Below are 19,519 nucleotides of genomic sequence, written 5' to 3' on the forward strand. Positions count from 1 at the left end.
ACACTGAGGGCTGGGAAGGTGGCTCAGTGGTAGAGCGCCTGCCTTGCATGCCTGAGGCCCTGGGTTCGATTCCTCAGCACCACGTAAGCAAAATGAAAAAAGCTGGAAGTGGCACTGTGGCTCAAGTGGTAGAGCTCTAGCCTTGAGCTGAAGAGCTGAGGGACAGCGCCCAGGCCCAGAGTTCAGGCCCCACAACTGGACCCAAAAAGAAAACAACAACAACAAAACAAGACACTGATCCCTCGGTCCAAACGAGTACAGGACCATGGCAAAGCACGGCACCACGGGAGCTTTTTCTCATGAGTCCTCTTGTATCAAGAAGAAGGAGTTCTTTGTGGTTGCTCTGGGCATTCATGCCCTTCCCAAACACTCTCTCAGAGGTCCCACCTACTAATGCCTTAGAAGGGGTAGGAAGCCCCGCCTCACGGGGTAGGATTTCTATGTGAGTTCTTGGGGAGGGGGACACAGTTATTTATACTTCCTTATTTATCCTGCCTGGTTCTGACTGTCACTCACCTTCCTTACACCTTTGCTGGCTGTCTGCATCCTGGACACCCCCGCACGCCCACCCTGCCGGCACTGTAGCTGCTGACCTTGCTTGTGCCTGCTGAGTCCTCAGGGCTGAGTTGTCAGACAGGGCAGGGAAAGGAGTTTGCTCTTAAAGAACCATTCCTTATTGTGCCCTTTAAAAACTGATGTGAAATTTCACACATTTAACCACTAGTCACTTTAAAGTGAAGAATTCGGTGACACAGGGACATGCACAGTTTGTCCCATCCACAAGAAGACCCTGCTTGTCCTTCCTTCACACTGACAACGACCAGTCTGTTTTTTGTCTCTATAAATTCACTTATTCTGGAAATTTCCTACAAGTGGAATCTTTACTATGTGATCTTTCCTTTTTCTTAGTGACCTTTTGGCTCTGGCTTCTTTCACTGAGCGTGATGATTTCAAAGTGCACCCATGTTTCAGAACTTCATTCCTTCTTAAGAATAAATACCATTGCCTTGTACAGATGTATATATAGATTGCATAGTACGTTTGGATTCATCTCATCTTTGGCTGCGGTGGACGTTTGCTTCCAGTCTTGTGAGGTCACGTGGCAGTCCTCTGTCCACCTGGAGGAGCCCTCAGGCTGCGTTCTACCGCACCGTCTCCCAGCAGCAGCGGACTGGGCTGCATCCTTCCATGTTGGTTTCCATTTCTAAAACATTGTGCCAGCCTAGTGGACATGAGGGAATCTCTTTACAAATATTAAAAAATACTATCTTTAAGTAGTTGTGCAAAGGAGGTGCCGTTTAACAAAGCATCCTGGTCATTCTGACCCCACTTCTGTGTACTCCGTCCCTTGTTTGTCTTGATTCTGTGCAGTATTCCATGAATTCCTGACTGCATTTTCCTTACCTTCCCATCTACTTTCATTCATCTACCCCTCCCCATAGCCCTACCACCTTCTTGCATATAGCCATTTCCTACTGCTTATTTTGTTGGGTTTTAACCTAGTCTTTCTAAAAAGTTATACTATTTGATCTCTCCATAGAGTCTATTATACTTAAGTTAATTCATTTGTAACCACTTGCATTCCACTTAACCTGTTTACTTACAGATTTTTTTTTTGTTTGTTGTTGGTCTTGGGACCTGAACTCTGGGCCTGGGCGCTGTCCCTCAGCTCTTCAGCTCAAGGCTAGCACTCTACCACTTGAGCCACAGCGCCACTTCTGGCTTTTTCTGCTTATGTGGTGCTGAGGAATGGAATTCAGGGCTTCATGCATGCGAGGCAAGCGCTCTATCACTGAGCCACCTTCCCAGCCCTTACTTACAGATTTATAGGCACATTCTGTCTACACAATCAGGGAAACCATGCAACTTCTGTTTCTCTGGGTCTGGCTTCACTTAATATAATTTTTCACAAGTCTTTCCACTTCCTTACAAATGGTACAATATTATTTCTAATGGATGAGTAAAATTCCCTTGTGCATTTATGTCGTATTTTCTTGGTCCATTCATCTGAGCTGCCTCCATTTTTGGGTATGGTGAATAATGCTCCAGTGAACATGGGTTGTGCTGGTGGCTTTACTGTAGCCTTGTTTGTATTCTATTAAATAAAGGCCCAGGAGAGGAATTGCTGGCTCATTGAGGCAGTTACAGTTTATGGCTAGGTTTTGAGGAACCTTCATACTGCTTTTCAGAACGGCTGAACAAGTGTACATTCTCACCAGCAGTGTGTTTAAGGTCTTCTGGCTGCATCCTTACCAGCATTTGTTGTTTTCTTGATAATGGCCATTCTAACTGGGGTGAAGTGGAATCTCAGTGTGTGAAAGAGCATCTTGATGGATGTATGTTTGATTTGTGTTTCCCTTAATGACTAATACTGTTGAGTATCTTTGCATGTACTTATTGGCCATTTGTATATCTCTTTGGAAAGATGTCTCTTCAAGAGATTTTTTTTTTTTTTTTTTTAGACTGGTTGTGATAGGGCACACCTGTAATCTCAGCACTCAGGAGGCTGATACAGGAAGATCATGAGTTTCAGACTAGCAGCCTGTATTAGATATTGAGACTTTTCTTTAAAAAACAAAAACAAAAACAAAAAAAACATCAAACAGCCGGATGCCGGTGGCTCATGCCTGTCATCCTAGCTACTCTGGAAGCTGAGATCTGAGGATCGCGGTTCAAAGCCAGCCTGGGCAGGAAATGCTGTGAAACTCTTTATCTCCGATAAACCACCAGAAAACTGGAAGTGACGCTGTAGCTCAAGTGGTAGAGCACTAGCCTTGAGCTGAAGAGCTGAGGGACAGCGCCCAGGCCCAGAGTTCAAGCCCCATGACCAAAAAAAAAAAAAAAAAAAAATCAAGCAAAAAATAGTTATTTAAAGGCATTTATACTTAGTCCTTTTATTGTTGCATTGCAGAAGTATTTCTTCTCCTCCTGAATGCTGAGATTACAGGTGTGTGCCACCATGCTCCCAAAATTGTAAAAGTTCTTAATGTGTAGCATGGATAACTCTAGCTAGATAATTCTAGCTGGGTAAATGATCTGAAAATATTTTCTATTCTCCTGTTGGGCTTCTTATTCCCTTGACAACATCTTTATAATCCCTTGTGTTCTTCCTCCCTCCCTCCCTAGTATTAGGGTTTAAATTCAGCTCCCTTGGTTTGTGTACTTGGCTTTGCACTTGAGCCATGCCCCTAGATTTGCGTTTTGCTGGTGTTTGGGATGTGGAGTTCAGTGAACTTTTCTACCCCAGTTCTCCTGAAACCATGATTCTCCAGATCCCAGCCTCCTGAATAGCTATAGTTGCAGGGATGAGCCACGGACTAGCTTCTGTTATGCCTTATGGGGCTGGGGTCCAGGTCCCGCTGTGCAGAGGCTCCTGCACAGCCCCAGCCATGTCCTCACCCCTGCCTCCATCTGCAGTTCATTGGAATGGGACTCTGGATGGCGAGGGGGTTTTACTGCTGTGTCCCTGCAGCGGGGATATGTTTTGTAGGAGCATATGACTGAACCATTGTGGCCAAGAAGTGGCTGTGTGTGGCCAGATAAGATGCAGTCCCCCAAGGACCTGCCCCACTGGGCTGGGTCCGCCAGCTGGGTTCTGCTTCCTACCCTTTCCTCTACCCCAATAATAGTCTCAAATTATGAAACACGGGGGAGTGGGGGGTGCAAGTCAGGGGTCCTCAGGAGTCTGAGGCTAGAGGATTGTGAGTTTGAGGCCAACCTGGGCTACACAGCAAGACTTTATCTCAAAAAAGCAAAAATGAAGCAAAGACTTTGACCCACAACGAATGTATTAGGTTAATTAATTATTTGGTTATTACATTGTTGGAGTCAGAGCTCTCATGGTCTTGGTTGGGTCGCTGTCTGGGGACCAAGACTTCACCATGGAAGCATTTTGGAGAGGGGTGCCCCTCCGCAGTCTCATGGGAAGCGCTGCCCTGAGCAGCACGCAGGCGACTGCACGGGGGGAGGAGCTGCGTTGTGCTGTGAGCATGGGCTGGAGTCCAGGTGTGAATCTCACTGGAAGTACAGTGATAGAAGTTCAGGATTGTGAATAGGCAACTAAATGTCATTCAGAACTGGTGGCCAGGGCTGACCTCCAGGACGTTGGTGGTGGAGAGAGTCTGAGGCCTACCGGGAGCCGTGTCAGACACACTAGGAAGGCGATTTAGGGATTGCTGTGCCACCTGTCCATGACCACGAGTGACCCAAGATGATAGACACACACTGTGTTTGGGAGAGAACCTCAGCAGCCACTTAAAGACAGGTATCAGGCTTGTCATTAGTACCACACAGAGAATGTGTCACCGTGTCAGGTGTACCCCCAACGTGAGGGGACGCTTGCCCCTTCCTGTGCATCGGGGCTGCTGACCTGCAGAGGTTGAGCACCAGGGCCTCTAGGGTCCTCCTGGCTGTGAAACATACCACAAAGCCCGGGCCAGAGACTCTGTCCTGGGGCGCTGGAGGTCTGGACCCTGGGGGCTCAGGATCCTGGCCGTAAGCCAGTGTAGAACTGGTCTGGACTTCCTGGCCAAGCCTTTAATCCTCCTGGACGCTGCTTTTACTTCTTTCAAGCTGTTGTTCTTGTCGCTCTGTCATTAGCTGTGCGGGAGCACACCCTTGCTCCTGGAGGAGCCTCCCGCCCCTGGTTTTGCTGTGTTCACATTCTTCCCCTTGGTAGCCTGTGGCACAGCAGTGGACAGGAACAGACAGGATTTTGCCCCTGTAATGGCTACTAGTCTGTGATACCAAGGAGAAGGAGACTGTATGGCAAAGATGAAGGAAGCTATTTCCGTGTCTCCTTAAAAGAGATGGCATTTTATTGGCAAAGAATAACTAGGATTGCTGGAATAGAACTAGTTTGGCCCTCTCTATGAACCTCGGCAGGGCTGGCCTGCGGGGCCGGCAGGGGCACTGGTGGCGGTGGGTAGGGGTGCAGGTGTGGGAGGCCTTCTTTTGTTTTCGGGGCCTCAGGGACACTGCAGGGCACTGGGGGACCCCCACATCCCAGGGTGCCGCTTTGTCACCCTGGGCCTGGGCCTTTGTGAGAAGCACTTGCTTTCACCTCCCACGGAGGAGTCTGAGCTTTGCTCCCTGGGGAGGCCATACCGCCTTTGCTTGGAACCCATACAACACAGGGTCCAGAGGGCTGTGTGCATGCTGTTGGGGATAGCGCTGGATAGCGTCTGGAGGGGTGGGTGGGACCTGTGGGGAACGGGGCCCGTGAGGCTGTGTGAAAGCTGCCACGGACAGAACACTGGAGAGAACAACTCAAGAGTTATCTGTTTGGAGGGTGGCTTCAGTCAGTGTTTGGTTGAATTTATTGCTTCGCCCTGTGGTGAGGCAGAATATCGTGGTAGAACCGGCTTAGGAGAGCGTAGTGGCTGAGAAGTGGAAAGGGACGCAGGAAGGGTCTAGTTACAAGATGTGCCCTCCAGCCACATCCCCAGTGACCTACTACCAGACCTCACTTTCGTGTAGTCTTCAATATGAACTCTTCTGTGGATTAGCCAATTGATTGGGTCAGAGGCCTCAGGATCCAACTACCTCTCGATTTTCCCAGCAGCTGGGGACCAAGCCTATGACACAAGAGCCTTTCTGAGAGGGTACTTTATATCCAAATCACAAGTTTATTATTTATTCTTTTTTTTTTCATTTTGAAGTAGTAATAGAGTCATACAACGTTATAAAGCGGTGCTGAGTTCTCGTGTCCTTCCCTTGTATGTCACATAGAACCACAGCATCTAAGTTGGGATGCTGGTCTGGGTGTAGTCTGTAGCTGGCAGAGATTTCCAGGTGTGTGTGTGTGTGTGCGCGCACGCGTGTGTGCGCACGTGCATGTGTGTGCATGCACGTGTGCACGCGCGTGTGAGCATGTGCACGCACGCGTGTGTGCGTGTGTGCGTGTGTGCGTGCGTGTGTGCATGTGTGCGTGTGTGCGTGTGTGCATGTGTGTGCGTGCACATGCGTGTGTGCGTGTGTGTGCGTGTGTGTGTGCGTGTGCGTGTGTGTGTGCGTGCGTGTGATCGTGCCTGCCTGCCTGCCATTGACTCCAGGTACAGCTTTGCTTACATGCGTGTATGCGTGTATGCGTGTATGCGTGCGTGTGATCGTGCCTGCCTGCCTGCCTGCCTGCCATTGATTCCAGGTACAGCTCTGCTTACATGCGTGTGTGCGTGTGTGTGTGCGCGCGCGTGCGTGTGATCGTGCCTGTCTGCCTGCCATTGACTCCAGGTACAGCTCTGCTTACATGTGTGTGTGTGTGCGCGTGCGTGTGTGTGTGCGCGTGCACGTGCGTGTGATCGTGCCTGCCTGCCTGCCTGCCATTGACTCCAGGTACAGCTCTGCTTACATGTGTGCGTGCGTGTGTGTGTGCGCGTGCGCGTGCGTGTGATCGTGCCTGCCTGCCTGCCATTGACTCCAGGTACAGCTCTGCTTACATGCGTGTGTGCGCGTGCGTGTGTGTGTGCGCGCGCGCGTGCGTGTGATTGTGCCTGCCTGCCTGCCATTGACTCCAGGTACAGCTCTGCTTACATGTGTGTGTGTGTGCGCGTGTGTGTGTGTGTGTGCGCGCGTGCGTGTGATCGTGCCTGCCTGCCTGCCATTGACTCCAGGTACAGCTCTGCTTACACCACCTTTATGGTAGAGATTCTAATGTAGCACAATCACAAGACTCACATGTTCCCCCAGTGCCATGCCCTGTCCTGTCTCTCTTCTATCTGTGACCGCATCTATTAGAAAAGTTAGTACATGGTGCCCAGGCTTCTGATCTCCTCTGGGCTGGATCTCCAGCTATTTAGTTTGGAGGTCGACTTGAGCATCTCACTGTTACATTTCCCATTTCAGGAAACACTGGAGGACCTGGTGCGCCATCTAGGAGTCAGTGAGCAGGCCTGGCTGGGCTCCGTGGCCTGGTGTGTCAGATGTGGTGTGGCAGGACCCACTGGTCCTCAGTGCCAGTGGGGAGTGTGGTCACAGGCAGGCTGTAGATACGTCTTGTCTTTTGCTTCTGTCTTGCTTTGTAATTGTCTTAACATCCTAAAGGCCCCTCCTGGAGACCTGACCTAATGCAGACGTGTCTTTTCTCTGGGGAACGTCTTTTCTTTGTCTGATGTGTGCCATGATGAAGGCCGTGCCCAGCCGGTGGTGGTGTTTCCTGCCTGTGATCCCAGGCCACCTTGCCAGATGGGCCGTGGTTCTTAGCGGCTGTGCGGTGGCTGAGTGGCCAGGCCTTTGTGGTCATGGGATCTTTGCGGCAGAGCGAGCGAGGGCTTGGTGTGTGTGACCTCACTCCGTCTGGCGAGTGCCTGTGGCACTGGAGGCTGTGCAGCAGCAGCTCCAAGCATGCGAAGGTGTGCTCTTGGAAGATGGCTCCTGTCCCTTCCAGAGTGGGTGGAGGCCACTGGTGTCCGCGTCCTGCCGGGTGGCATGGGTGTCGAGCCCTGGGGCTGTCTGCTGCTCCTGTAGCCCAGCAAGGGCCCCGGGGCACGTCCTGCCACCTCCCGTGGGAACTGAGAGCCCACAGGTCTGAGAAGCCCTATTTGCTGCCAGTTTCTCTTGTCCCCAGAAAATTGAACGTGGACATTTTTCCTGAGCAAGTTGGACTACATTCTTGAGGAAGGTCTGATGGCTGTTGGGATGGGAGGCAGGTCTTGCAGCCACACCTGCCCCTGGAACTAGGCGATCTGGGCTCAGGCACTGAATGCAGCCCCCCACGCTGCCCCCTCTTGGGATGCGGTGACTCAGGCACAGCCTGGGAGACCCTGCCCCAGGTCGTTAGGTCCTGGCCAGGGCCCTGCCTGTGGTCTTGGGACCATATCATCCTGTCACATCATTAGCTCTGCATGTTCCTTACCCTGTTTGAATTGGGAAAGTCAAACAAGGCCCGGGGTTTGCACCAGTTATGCTTCAGGAACCCATACAACCCATGAATGCCCATTGCGATGACTTGTTTTAAATTAGTGCAGCTAGTGGTTGTTGGGAGACCTAACTGTGTGATGATCTTTATGGGTGGACTGTTTCTGCCAGGACCCCGTTGTCTCCTGGACTTGCGGGCTCCACAGACCCTGCAGGAGGAGTGTGGGGCGCTGGGTTGACTGCGTCTCTCACCTGGAGGCTGCCTTTTCCTTATGCAGTTGGCATTTAACAAACGACATGCTGTCTAGAGAGAAGGGTATTTAAATTACACTCGGACTCCGGTTGCCAAAAGGAAGCCCTCTGGGGTATGATATATATTTGACATGCACTTGCAGCATGTAATTGGAACCATGAGAAAGGTTTTTGTTCAAAGCTATTGAACAGCTTCCTTATTTAAAACCTGTTGCATCTGGAAAGAGCTGTTTCTGAATTTTCTCTGTGATGACTATATAAAAGTTCAGGCAGAGACTTTCCAGGTCCTCCTCTCCTCTGCAGCTCCGTGAGTGCCCAGTGCACTGTCTCCTGGGTCTCTGAACAGCTGAGCTCATGTGGTAGAGGCTAGACCTGGGCTAGGAGGCCAGGCCTGACCTGTCTCCTGGGTCTCTGAACAGCTGAGCTCATGTGGTAGAGGCTAGACCTGGGCTAGGAGGCCAGGCCTGGCCTGTCTTCTCATGGCAGGTTGTACTCTCATTGTCTTGAGATGAAGCATAGGCCCCTGTTTCTTGCTACAGGAACTGACATTTTGCTCTTTCTTGTGAGCTGTACAAATCATTTGTTCTCAAGACCTATGGGTGGAATGTTCACTCGAGTTGGCCACTGCTGGGCAGTGAGGTTTTGAAGGGTACTGGAGGCCATCTGCACACTGGCCTCTGCGGTTTACTGTGGGTTTGTGGAGGATCTTTGGGTCTTTTCAACAGGATTATGGTGGGGTATAGTCTCTGAAGACCAGGCTGGGGGCTCAGGTAGAAGAGAGCTGGCTGGATCTCTGCTGTGGAGCCCCAGCAGGCTGAATGCTGGGCTTTTCTGTCTTAGCTCTAAGACATAGGAGTGTGTGGGGAATAGTTCCTTTGTGACACTGGAAGGCCAGGCAGCTACCCCAGAACACAGCAGAAAAGGCAAGGTGTGCATGGGCTCCTGTGGCCCCTAGCGCCCCCTAACCTTACCGGCCAGGTGATGGGAGCCGCTCAGCTACCTCTGAGGCAGCCAGTGCTCCTTGGAGTGAGCAGGTCATGCCTGAGAGGTCTGGATACTGTCAGTTCTCTCTGCGGTGGACAGGTCATGCCTGAAAGGCCCGCGTGTCAGGATGACGCTGTCAGCTCTCCCGGCAGAGAGCCTGTCATGCCTGAGAGGTCTGTGGATCGGGATGCTGCTGCGGGTAGAGGAAGACCTGTCATCTTGAGTTGTGGCTAGTTTGTCACTAGGCATTTAGAGGGTTATTTTCCAAAACCATCTTTCTTCAGCTTGGGTGCAGAAAATGGTCTCCAAGCTGGGCTCACATTCCACAGCTCTCTGGTGTGCTGGGTGCCAGCCCACGTCCACTGAGCAGCCCGTGCTGGTGTGGGACCGGTCGCACGGGAGGCATGGAGTGGGCCCAGGAGTGCTGACACCGCACACCTAGTTGTCTGCTTAGAAATTGATTTTGTCCTGTGAGTGATAAATTGACACTTGGAGAGAGCATCTGGGTTTCCCCGAGGCCATGGGCCTGCTGGCCGGCCTGGCCCAGAGCATCTGGGCCACCGGACCCACGGGAGCCCGGGGAGCCCAGCCGGCGGCAAGACCACACTCACCCTCCCACAGGTGCCGTGGCCAATTATCTTGACGTCGTTTGGCCCTGAGTGGGCAGCTCTATTAGCACAGTGGTGAGTTTGAGCCATACCAGCGAACAGAACAATTCTAGGGTTGTTTCAGGTTGTTTCAGAACAGCTGAGGGCATTTAAGTGTTGCAGGTTCTGTGTGGCTCAGGTTGAGGTGGTTGTGTGTACAATCTGCAGGAGCACGGCGGTGCCCCTTGCCAGGCTTGTGTTTTCATACAGGCCCCCTGGACCTGGTGGCAGGTTCTATGTCTGCTCTGTGGCTCCAGTCTGCCTGGTGGTGTCAGTCCCAGCCTCTTCAGGAGAGGGGCTCTGGGAGGTGCTCTGCAGTAGGAGTCAGACACTTGGAGGCTGGTGGGGATCTGTAGGAGTTGCAGGGCTCTCAAGAGGCAGGTAACAGGAGTGCTGTGCTGGGCCCCAGCGAGCAGAGTGGTCATTAGCAAGAGTAGCTGCTTGGGAGTCAGTCTGTTGTCTCGGATGTTTAGGGGCTACAGTATGTCCCAAGCGGGGTGTCTCGTCGCTGGGTTCAGGAAATGAGACTTGGCAGAGTGCTAGATCTCAACTGAGGTCCTTCACACTGCGGTGTGGGGACCCCCCCTCCGGCGCCTCCTCACGCTCATCCTGCATGCGCACACTGCCTCGGGCGTAGTCCTGCTGGGAGTGGATTTGGCCGATGCCACAGTAGCTACAAGTTTTTTGTTAGTTTTTTTTTTTTCTTTGTGCAAAAGGCATTCAGATGTAATTTTCACAATTTTCTGAAGCGGTGTTAGGATGACACCTTAGTGGGCACCCATCCAGATGGTGTCAAGTTTAAAAAAAAATCATTTTATGTAGTTTCAAGTAAATTAAAAAAGGCCATCTGAAAAACATATTATTTGTTGCTGTTAAAAATCCTTAGAAGCAAAAAGGCAGAAGGAAATTTGTAGTACACATAGGACTATAGTTGTGTGAGTGTGCGCGCGCGCGCGCGTGTGTTTTGCTCCTGTACTGAGGATTGAATAGAGGGCCTTGTACCACTCACGTCACACTCCCGGCTCTGTTGTGTGTGGCGGTGGCATACACAAGCGGTCAGTGCCTGTGCATCCACACGGGAGGGCCGCTCCCCCAGCAGCTGGCGGGCCACGGGGCCGGGGCTGTTGGCGGGCACGGCAGCGTGGCCTCAGTCTGGTGCGTCGCTCCTAGGGCTGCTGGGGGCTGCATGGCACATTGTGGCCCTTGCTGGCTTTGATCTATGTTGTCTGGTTTCTCTGTCAGCGCTGACTCCAAGTGTGGGTTGTTCTGGGCGACCTTCTAGTGCGTTTGAGCTCCATGGCAGTTGTCTGCAGCCGACGCCTAACCAGTGGGGATGGCCCTGGGCCACCTGCTGTGGGCACTGCTGGAGCTGTTGGTCAGCAGCGAGCTCTGTGGCCCTGCCTGTGCTTATGACTTTTGGTGTGTGGACCTGGGGATCTGCCACCCTTTCCATGCCTGCCACGTGGGGTCGGTTGGTCACAAGGATCCTGCTGTATGAGGAGCAGAAAGGCCAGCTCCATTTCCTCCATGGGCAGACGATTACACATTTTTACTCTGCCTTCTGTTCAGTGGTATTAGAGTTTAACCTGAGGGGCTTGCTTTTGCCAGGCAGGCACCCTACCACACCGCTAACCCTTTGCTGTACTGGTTGTTTTTGAGACAGGACCTTGCTTGCTGCCCGCGGTCCTTCTGCCTTATGTTTCCTGTTACAGCTGACTGACAGGCACCTACCTCCACCCAAGCTTATTAGCTGAAATAGCCTTGTGAACTTTTCTGCCCTGGCTGGCCTAGAACTGCCATCCTCGCCATCTCAGCCTTGGAAGGAGCTAGGATGTCATGTGTGGCTTACTTCATTATTATTCCTACTCCCGCCCTGAGGCTTGAACTCAAGGCCTTACGTTTTCACTCAGATTGCTTGTTCAGCTGGTGCTTTACCACTTGAGCCACATTGCCAGCTCAGCTTTTCTTGCTTGTTAATTGGAGATGAGTCTTGCTGACTTTCAAGCTTGGGCTGGCTTCAAACTACTATTTTCAAGTCTCAACCTCCTGAATATCTAGAATTTCAGGTGTGAGCCACGTGGTTACCTTTCTTCTTAATAAATTTGTAGATACCATGTGAGCTATTTAGTGTTTTGTTCTGTTTTTTTTGGTTGGTCGTGGGGCTTGAATTCTGGGCCTGGGTGCTGTCTCTCAGCTCTTTAGTTCAAGACAAGCACTTTATTGCTTGAGCCACAGCCCCACTTCTGGCTTTCTGGTGGTTAATTGGAGATAAAGAGTCTCATGGACTTTCCTGCCTGGGCTGGCTTTGAACTGTGATCCTCAGATCTCAGTCTCCTGAGTAGCTAGGATTACAGGCATGAGCCACCAGCACCCAGCTATTTAGTAGTTTTTATGGAAGTATAGTTGTCTATCTTGGACCTAGAAATTGAGACTTTTAGCAGGATCTTTCAGAAAATTCATTTTGCTGTGATTATTTAAAAAAAAAAATCAAGCTGGACGCTAGAGATTCTTATCTCCAATAAACCACCAGAAAACCAGAAGTGGCGCTGTGGCTCAAGTGGTAGAGCGCTAGCCTTGAGCTGAAGAGCTGAGGGACAGCGCCCAGGCACAGAGTTCAAGCCCCATGACTGATCAAAGGAAAAAAAAAAAAAAATCAAGCCAGGCACCAGTGGCTCGCACCTGTAATCCTACCTGTAATCTCAGGAGGCTGAGATCTGAAGATCACGATTCAAAGCCAGCCCGGGCAAGAACATCTGTGAGACTGTTTTTTTTTTTTTGGGGGGGGGTCGGGGGGGTCGGGTTGTGGGGCCTGATCTCCGGGCCTGGGTGCTGTCCTGCGCTCTTCAGCTCAAGGCCAGTGCTCTACCGCTTGAGCCACAGTGCCACTTCAGTTTTCTAGTGGTTTATAAGAGTCTCATGGACTTTCATGCCCGGGCTGGCTTTGAACCGTTATCCTCAGATCTCAGCCTCCTGAGCAGCTAGGATGACAGGCGTGAGCCACTGGCGCCCAGCTTCCTTTAGTATTTTAATCAATGTAATGTGTATTATTTTTAAGTAGTGAACTTGTTAAGCATTTATAAGGGAACCCTTCCCAAGCACTTGAGAAAAATGAACCTAATGACCTGAACAGATAGAGTAAAACTTGAAGTGTTCCAGCACTCTTCCAGAGTGTCTTAGCGTCTCTCCCCATGTATCGCCAGTCATGTGTGTGGGCAGGTCCTGGAGGAGAAACCCCAGGCCCTTTCTTCTCTCAGCCGCTGCAGGCTGTGGAGGTGGAGATAATAAAGCGTGCAGGTGACCCCTGAGTTGACCCAGGGCTGCTGAAGCCTGAGCCACTGTGTCTGTGTCCTCAGTCCTGGAGGCCCCAGACCCTGAGTAACTGATCCAGGCATCATGGGGTCCTCTTCCCTCCCTGGAGGGGCTGAGTCCTGTGATGAGGAGACGTGGCCTCTGTCCTGACGCGGCAGGAGTCCTCACGTCCCAGCACGGGTGTCGGCCTTGGTGGCTGCAGCACTGCCACGCTTTCCCGAACCAACTGTCCTTTCCTCATGTGGCTCTGTTTTGGTGCTGGTCTTGGGGCTTGAACTCAGGACTTGGGAACTGTCCTGGGCTCTTTTTGCTCAAGATTAGCACTCTACCCCTTAAGTCGTAGGTCACTTCAGCTTTTTTGTGTGGTTAACTGGAGACACTTCCCTTCCCGGACCGTCTTTGAGCCACGATCTAAGGGTCTCGGCCTACTGAGCAGCTAGGATTACAGGCATGAGCCACCAGCGCCCGGCTTCATGTGGTTCTCCAGGAACCTTTAAAATACTTGTCCTCCTGATCTGAATCGGTGAATTTGTTTTCTCCTCAGATGTTTGTTTTCTAACCAGGTTGTGACCGTGTGTGCCACCTCTCTGTGCCCCTCCCTCCAGCTTCTGCCAGCTGCTCACTTTCTCTGTCTCCTGCCAGTGGTCACCGTGATCCTGAAGGCACTGACCTACGACAAGAAATGCGGTACCTGCAGCGTGGGTGCCAATGTCAGGGATGCCGCCTGCTATGTGTGCTGGGCCTTTGCACGTGCCTATGATCCGCAGGAGCTGCGACCCTTTGTCACTTCCATTTCCAGGTAAAACCTGTTGTTCGTGTGCTGAATGGTGGGTACGTATGTTACTCCCTTGATGTTGCTGAATGGTGGGTACGTATGTTACTCCCTCGATGTTGCTGTATGGTGGATACGTATGTTACTCCCTTGATGTTGCTGAATGGTGGATATGTATGTTACTCCCTTGATGTTGCTGAATGGTGGGTACGTATGTTACTCCCTTGATGTTGCTGAATGGTGGGTACGCATGTTACTCCCTTGATGTTGCTGAATGGTGGGTACATATGTTACTCCCTCGATGTTACTGTATGGTGGGTACGCATGTTACTCCCTTGATGTTGCTGTATGGTGGATATGTATGTTACTCCTTCGATGTTGCTGTATTGAGAATGTTTGTTTTCTGCTCTGTAACATGAAGCAGCCCCAGAATGGCTCCCTCCTGTGGGCAGGCTCTTGGTGAGGTGGTTAGTGCTGGCACTGGCGGGGTGTGTGTGGGGGCAGGTGGTATTGAGGCTGGCCCTAGCAGTCCTGGAAACTTAGCACCTGCAGCCTGTTATGAGGCTGCTGCTGCTGCTGCCGCCCTGACATTCTAATAGTTTGTGGCTTGGATTACTCACAGAACTCCTGGGTCACACTTCAGTCCAGCAGTGTGAAATGCAAACAGTATCTGGGGAGCTCTTTGAGGAGGGAAGTGTCCTGGGGAAAGAAGTGGACCTGGCAGGTTGTTGTGCCCCAAGTCCAGCCCTCTGCGTCCTGACGAGGAGGGGGCCCGAGGCGGCTGGGCTGGGGGCCTGCCAGGGCCCCTTACCGGCTGGTACCAGTGCCCTGCCGCATTTTCAGCAGTTAGTCTTTTTTTTTTTTGCTTGGAAATTACAAAACAGCCACACCCTTAATTCAGCAACTTCTTTTTGTGTCAGTTCTAGAGTTTGTATTCTGGGTCTAGGCACTGCCCCTGAGCCCTTTTTTTTTTGTTGTTGTTGGTGGTTGTGGGGCTTGAACTCAGGCCTAGGTGCTGTCCCTGAGCTCTATCTAGCTCAAGGCTGGTGCTTTACCATTTTGGCCACATCTCCACTGCTGTTTTTCTGTGATTAATTGGAGATAAGAGTCCTGGAGATTCCTTCTAGGACTGGCTTTGAACTGCAGTCCTCAAATCTCAGCCTCCTGTAGCTAGGATTACAGGTATGAGCCATTGGTGCCTGGCAGTAACTCTTTTTTTTTTTTTTTTGGTCGGTCGTGGGGCTTGAACTCTGGGCCTGGGCGTTGTCCCTCAGCTCTTCAGCTCAAGGCAAGCGCTCTACCACTTGAGCTACAGCGCCACTTCCGGTTTTCTGGTGGTTTTATTGGAGATAGGAGTCTCACGGTCTCTCCTGCCAGGGCTGGCTTTGAACCGCGATCCTCAGATCTCAGCCTCCTGAGTAGCTAGGATTACAGGCGTGAGCCACCAGCGCCCGGCTGGCAGTAACTCTTTTTAAAACTTAATTTTTAATTGTTGTTATAAAGGTGATGTACACAGGGTTAAAAGCCAGATAAAGAGTACATATGTGTATATATATATATATATATATATATATATATATATATATATATACATATATATATTTAATTTTTTAATTGTTATTAAAAAGGTTATGTAAAAAGAGGTTATATTTACAAAAGTTAAGCAACTTCTTAGTTTATTTTGTGCACCAGTCTGCTTCATGAAGTTAGGCTGAAGAAGCCGGCAGTGGTTTGCCACTTGTTTCCTAAGGAGCCCAGGGAGAGGTCACTGTGTGAGGTCTTCACAGGGCCCTCAGCCTCAGCGTGCCGACGGACACCTGTTGGAGGCTGTGGCCTGTTTGCCATTAGATGCCATGGGACAGATGCTGCTGGCAACCAGTCAAGCCAGCGTGGGCTCCCAGGCAAGGGTTTCAGCGACTGGAGCTCACCTGTGTTCTCAGGAATGTCTTCTCGCCCATGGTGCGGTGCACGGGGTTCCGAAAGGGACTTTGCATCTGTTTGCTTCCTGGAGGTCTGTATCTCCTGATCTAGCTAGAGGAGGAGCCTGCCCCATTCTGGGAGATAAGGTGCTTCTGAGGAAGTTATAAACACGTCTGTCTGTTCTTTCTTGTCCACCCCTTGGAAGGGAGTGGTGGAGCTGCAGGGTCGGTGTTGGCGGGTGGCTGTAGATAATGGCTTATCTGAGTCTGGGGAGACCCAGAGGTGGCCCACAGCAGGTAGACTGCATCTCTGCCCATCAAGGTGCCTGACAGCCAATTTGGCATGCTCCTGGTTGGGGGTTTTGCTGGACGTTTGGACCAGCTGCAGCCGGCGGCTCCCTTCCGCCATCCATTCTGCGCGGTTCGCCGTTCATATGGCTTTGGGCAGGGACCTTTCTGCTGCTTCCATTCCTTTTTTTTGGTGTATGTGTGTACACACATATTGGAGCTTGAACTCAGGGCCTTTTGCTTTCATCTTTTTCTGCTCATAGCTGGTGCTCCGTCACTTGAGCATGCCTCCACTTTTGGCCATTTTTGGTGAGTTGGAGATCAGTCTTTTGATCTGTTTGACTAGCTCTGAACCACAATTCTCAGATACCAGCCTCTTGAGTAGCTAGGGTTACAGACATGAGCTGCTGGCGCCTGGATTTCTGCTGCTTTCTTATTCCCAGTGTTTTGGAAGCTGATCTATAACTAGGGAGCATGAGCAAAAACAATTTTTCTCATGTTCATGTCAGCTGTCATTGAGCCGGGAAACTCGGTTAGTCTATGGCGTCTTGTTCTTTGGCAACCTCTTGGTGCAGAGGTTGGGAACTGCAGGTCCAGAGTCAGGTCTGGGGTCAGGCATGGTGGCATGGTGCTGACCCTCCAGGTCTGTAGGTCCAGGGTCAGGCATGGTGGCATGGTGCTGACCCTCCAGGTCTGCAGGTCCAGGGTCAGGCATGGTGGCATGGTGCTGACCCTCCAGGTCTGGGGTCAGGCATGGTGGCATGGTGCTGACCCTCCAGGTCTGGGGTCAGGCATGGTGGCATGGTGCTGACCCTCCAGGTCTGCAGGTCCGGGGTCAGGCATGGTGGCATGGTGCTGACCCTCCAGGTCTGGGGTCAGGCATGGTGGCATGGTGCTGACCCTCCAGGTCCGGGGTCAGGCACGATGGCATGGTGCTGACCCTCCAGGTCTGCAGGTCTGGGGTCAGGCACGTGGCTGACCAGGAGACTTTGGAGAGCCCTTGGCTCAGATGTGCAGCTGCTTCCCACTTGTAAGTGAAAGCAGTTGTGACAGATTCGGCCTGGAGGTAAAATCTAGGAAGCTATGCCTCGCCTCGTGCTGTCTCTGGCACAGCTAGGGGGCCAGGCAAGGCTGGAGGAGAGAGGAAGAGGGTGGAGTGGGCACACACTCAGGCTGGGGGCCATGGACCTCTTACCCTGTTTTTTTCTTAGTAACAATGGAATCACAAGGCTGAGCTGCTACCTTTGAAGTGGAAAGGTGCAAGTTCAACCATCCGAACTATCCAAGGGGCCAGCTGGGCCACAGTGAAAAGCCTTGGCCACAGACTCCTGCTGGGGAGCTTAATTGCATTCCACGGTTCCAGAACTTGCACTGCTAAATCGCTGTGCAGATTTTGTAGAGAAAAACACCAGTTTTTGAAAAAAGCAAAACTGAAAACTGGCTGATAGAATGGACTCTGGTCTTTGTATGCTGGGTCTGAGGTCCGGTTCTAGTTGGTGCTGTGGTGGCCTTTGGGTGGCTGCGTGTTCTTAGGGCCCAGCTGCACTCATGCCTCAAGCCGAGTGTGTGAAGTTTCTAGTTGCTGAGGGACTGGGTACCTTTGGCATGTGGAGAAAAGAGAGAGCCGAGCTCTTGGAGCTGGCCCTGGATGGGTTCCTGGCCAGGAGGTTTTACTTTCTGTGGTGACCACAGCATGTGGGCTGGGTGTAGTCTGTCTGGAGTTTGTATGGACTGAGCCTCCCTGCGGGTCCCCTGTGGAGGGGATCTGGGCCTTTGGAGGAAGTACCTTGTAGGCTACAGGGGTGGCTTCTGCTAGGACTTGGTAGCTGGTGTGGAAGTGGCCTGGAGGCTGACAGGTTAGTGTGAGTACTTGAGGCTTTGAGAATGACTTAGTCCTGGTCAGAGAAGCGTTGGTACACGGCTGGGTCTAGCCTCGGTCTGTGGAATCTCACGTGACTCATTTGCTCGAGGAGGGTGGGTTTGTTGATTTACTGACCAAGCCTGAGGAACTGCTGCGAGTGCACAAAGAGGCCATGCCTGTGTGGTGACGGAGCTGCCGGCCCTCACAGCCTCTGGATTTCTGCTAAGCCGGGAGTCAGCGACCCAGCAGGGGCTGCTGTGGCGTTTCCGCTGAGAAGGCCCCGGGCCCCGCTGCTCATGCCAGCCCCGACGGGCAGCAGTGCCCTGTGGAGCTGTGCAGGTTTCCGGTTCCACAGGTTCTGAGGGAGCCTGTGCTCAGTCCTTCCTGGCTCATCTGACTGATGGGGGAGGAGGCATGTTGGGGGTGAATCAGGTGCACCGTGAGCGGGAGCATGCACTTGCCTCCAGCCTGGAGCTGTGCACCGCCCAGTATCGGTCTGTCGGGCGTGCCCTCAGCACTGTTGCCCGGTTCTTCCTGAGTGGCTGTTCTAATGACACTTTTTAAGGCCATTAATTCTGGCACATGATAAAATCTTGGTGACTTACTTTCACAAACTTCTCGGTAGATCCTATACAAATGGACAGTTGAGGTCAAAGTGAAGTAGACATGTCTGACAGAAAGCTGGGGCAGTGGCCGGGGCACCTCTACCACTGCCCGGTGTTCCAGTCTCAGAGCCCACACAGGCTAGCACATCACTTTTCCTAGATGATGAAGCTGGATTAACTAACTGCTCCTGTGAAGTGTCCCTTTCTGTTTTAGGAGTATGACAAAAGGAGCTTTTTAGGCGTGGTTTAAGTCACTTCTGAAGTTGTGCTAATTGCGGTAGGAAGGCCACTTTTTCCCAGCTTTGTGCACAGACAGCTGGAGATGGAATGGCTGTGGCCTGAGTGGGGACGCGATGTGAGGTAGAGCCTGTGTGTCTACAGCATTCCCTCCCATCAGTAATAAAGCCAATTTGCAGGAAGGAAAAGAAAGTGAACTCCACAGTGCTGCCAGCTCTGCCTGTCACCTTCCAGTGATTTCCTCACCTGAAACTCTTCTGTAAGCTGAGCTGTTGATGATCACTCCTGCCCAGGCACAGGCCTGCCCGCGCCAGGGGCAGCGCCCAGCCTTCGCCTTCACGGAGCAAACCAAACCGGCTCGGCCGCGTGGGGAGCCGGTGAGGGGCTGGGATTGGATTGGCTCATTGAGATCTCTACCTTGAGGGCAAGATTGTCCTGAAAACTCAGGAAATGGCAACTGTTGCTTAAAGCTATGTCCTGTTCTTGCCTAGCCTCCCAAATAGCCTAGCTTCCAGAGAGAAAAATGTTTTCAGGAATAGCCCAGCTCAGCACTGATGAGGGAAGCCATCCCTGCTGGCTCTGGGGTGACCCAGAAGCTCTTGGAAGGTTCGCCATGTTACCCAGAGTGAACTTTGCTTCTGTTTATGGGCTGGGGAAAGTCAGACAAAGATAAATCTAACCTTTCAATGTGATTGGTAACTTGGAAAAATATTTACAGGTAATGAACTATTCTGATATTTATAGGTACCGGGATTTTGAATTTAGGGTCTTGCATTTGCTAGCTAGGCACT

The 19,519-nt window shown here is 51.7% G+C and overlaps 1 protein-coding gene across 1 annotated transcript in view; it reads left to right on the forward strand.

Moving 5' to 3' along the window:
• The window catches only part of Tbcd (tubulin folding cofactor D), a gene marked incomplete at its 3' end in the record, with an annotated part of 126,673 nt that overhangs the window by 79,292 nt on the left and 27,862 nt on the right, over window positions 1–19,519 (forward strand). Inside the window, exon 14 of the mRNA XM_070031580.1 lies at window positions 13,689–13,845. Coding sequence (XP_069887681.1) covers window positions 13,689–13,845 — 157 coding nt within the window. The remainder of the gene's footprint in view (window positions 1–13,688; window positions 13,846–19,519) is intronic.

This window comes from Dipodomys merriami, unplaced genomic scaffold (assembly GCF_024711535.1).
Source record: "Dipodomys merriami isolate MVZ:Mamm:240054 unplaced genomic scaffold, mDipMer1.0.p SCAF_202, whole genome shotgun sequence".
Taxonomy (NCBI): Eukaryota; Metazoa; Chordata; class Mammalia; order Rodentia; family Heteromyidae; genus Dipodomys; species Dipodomys merriami.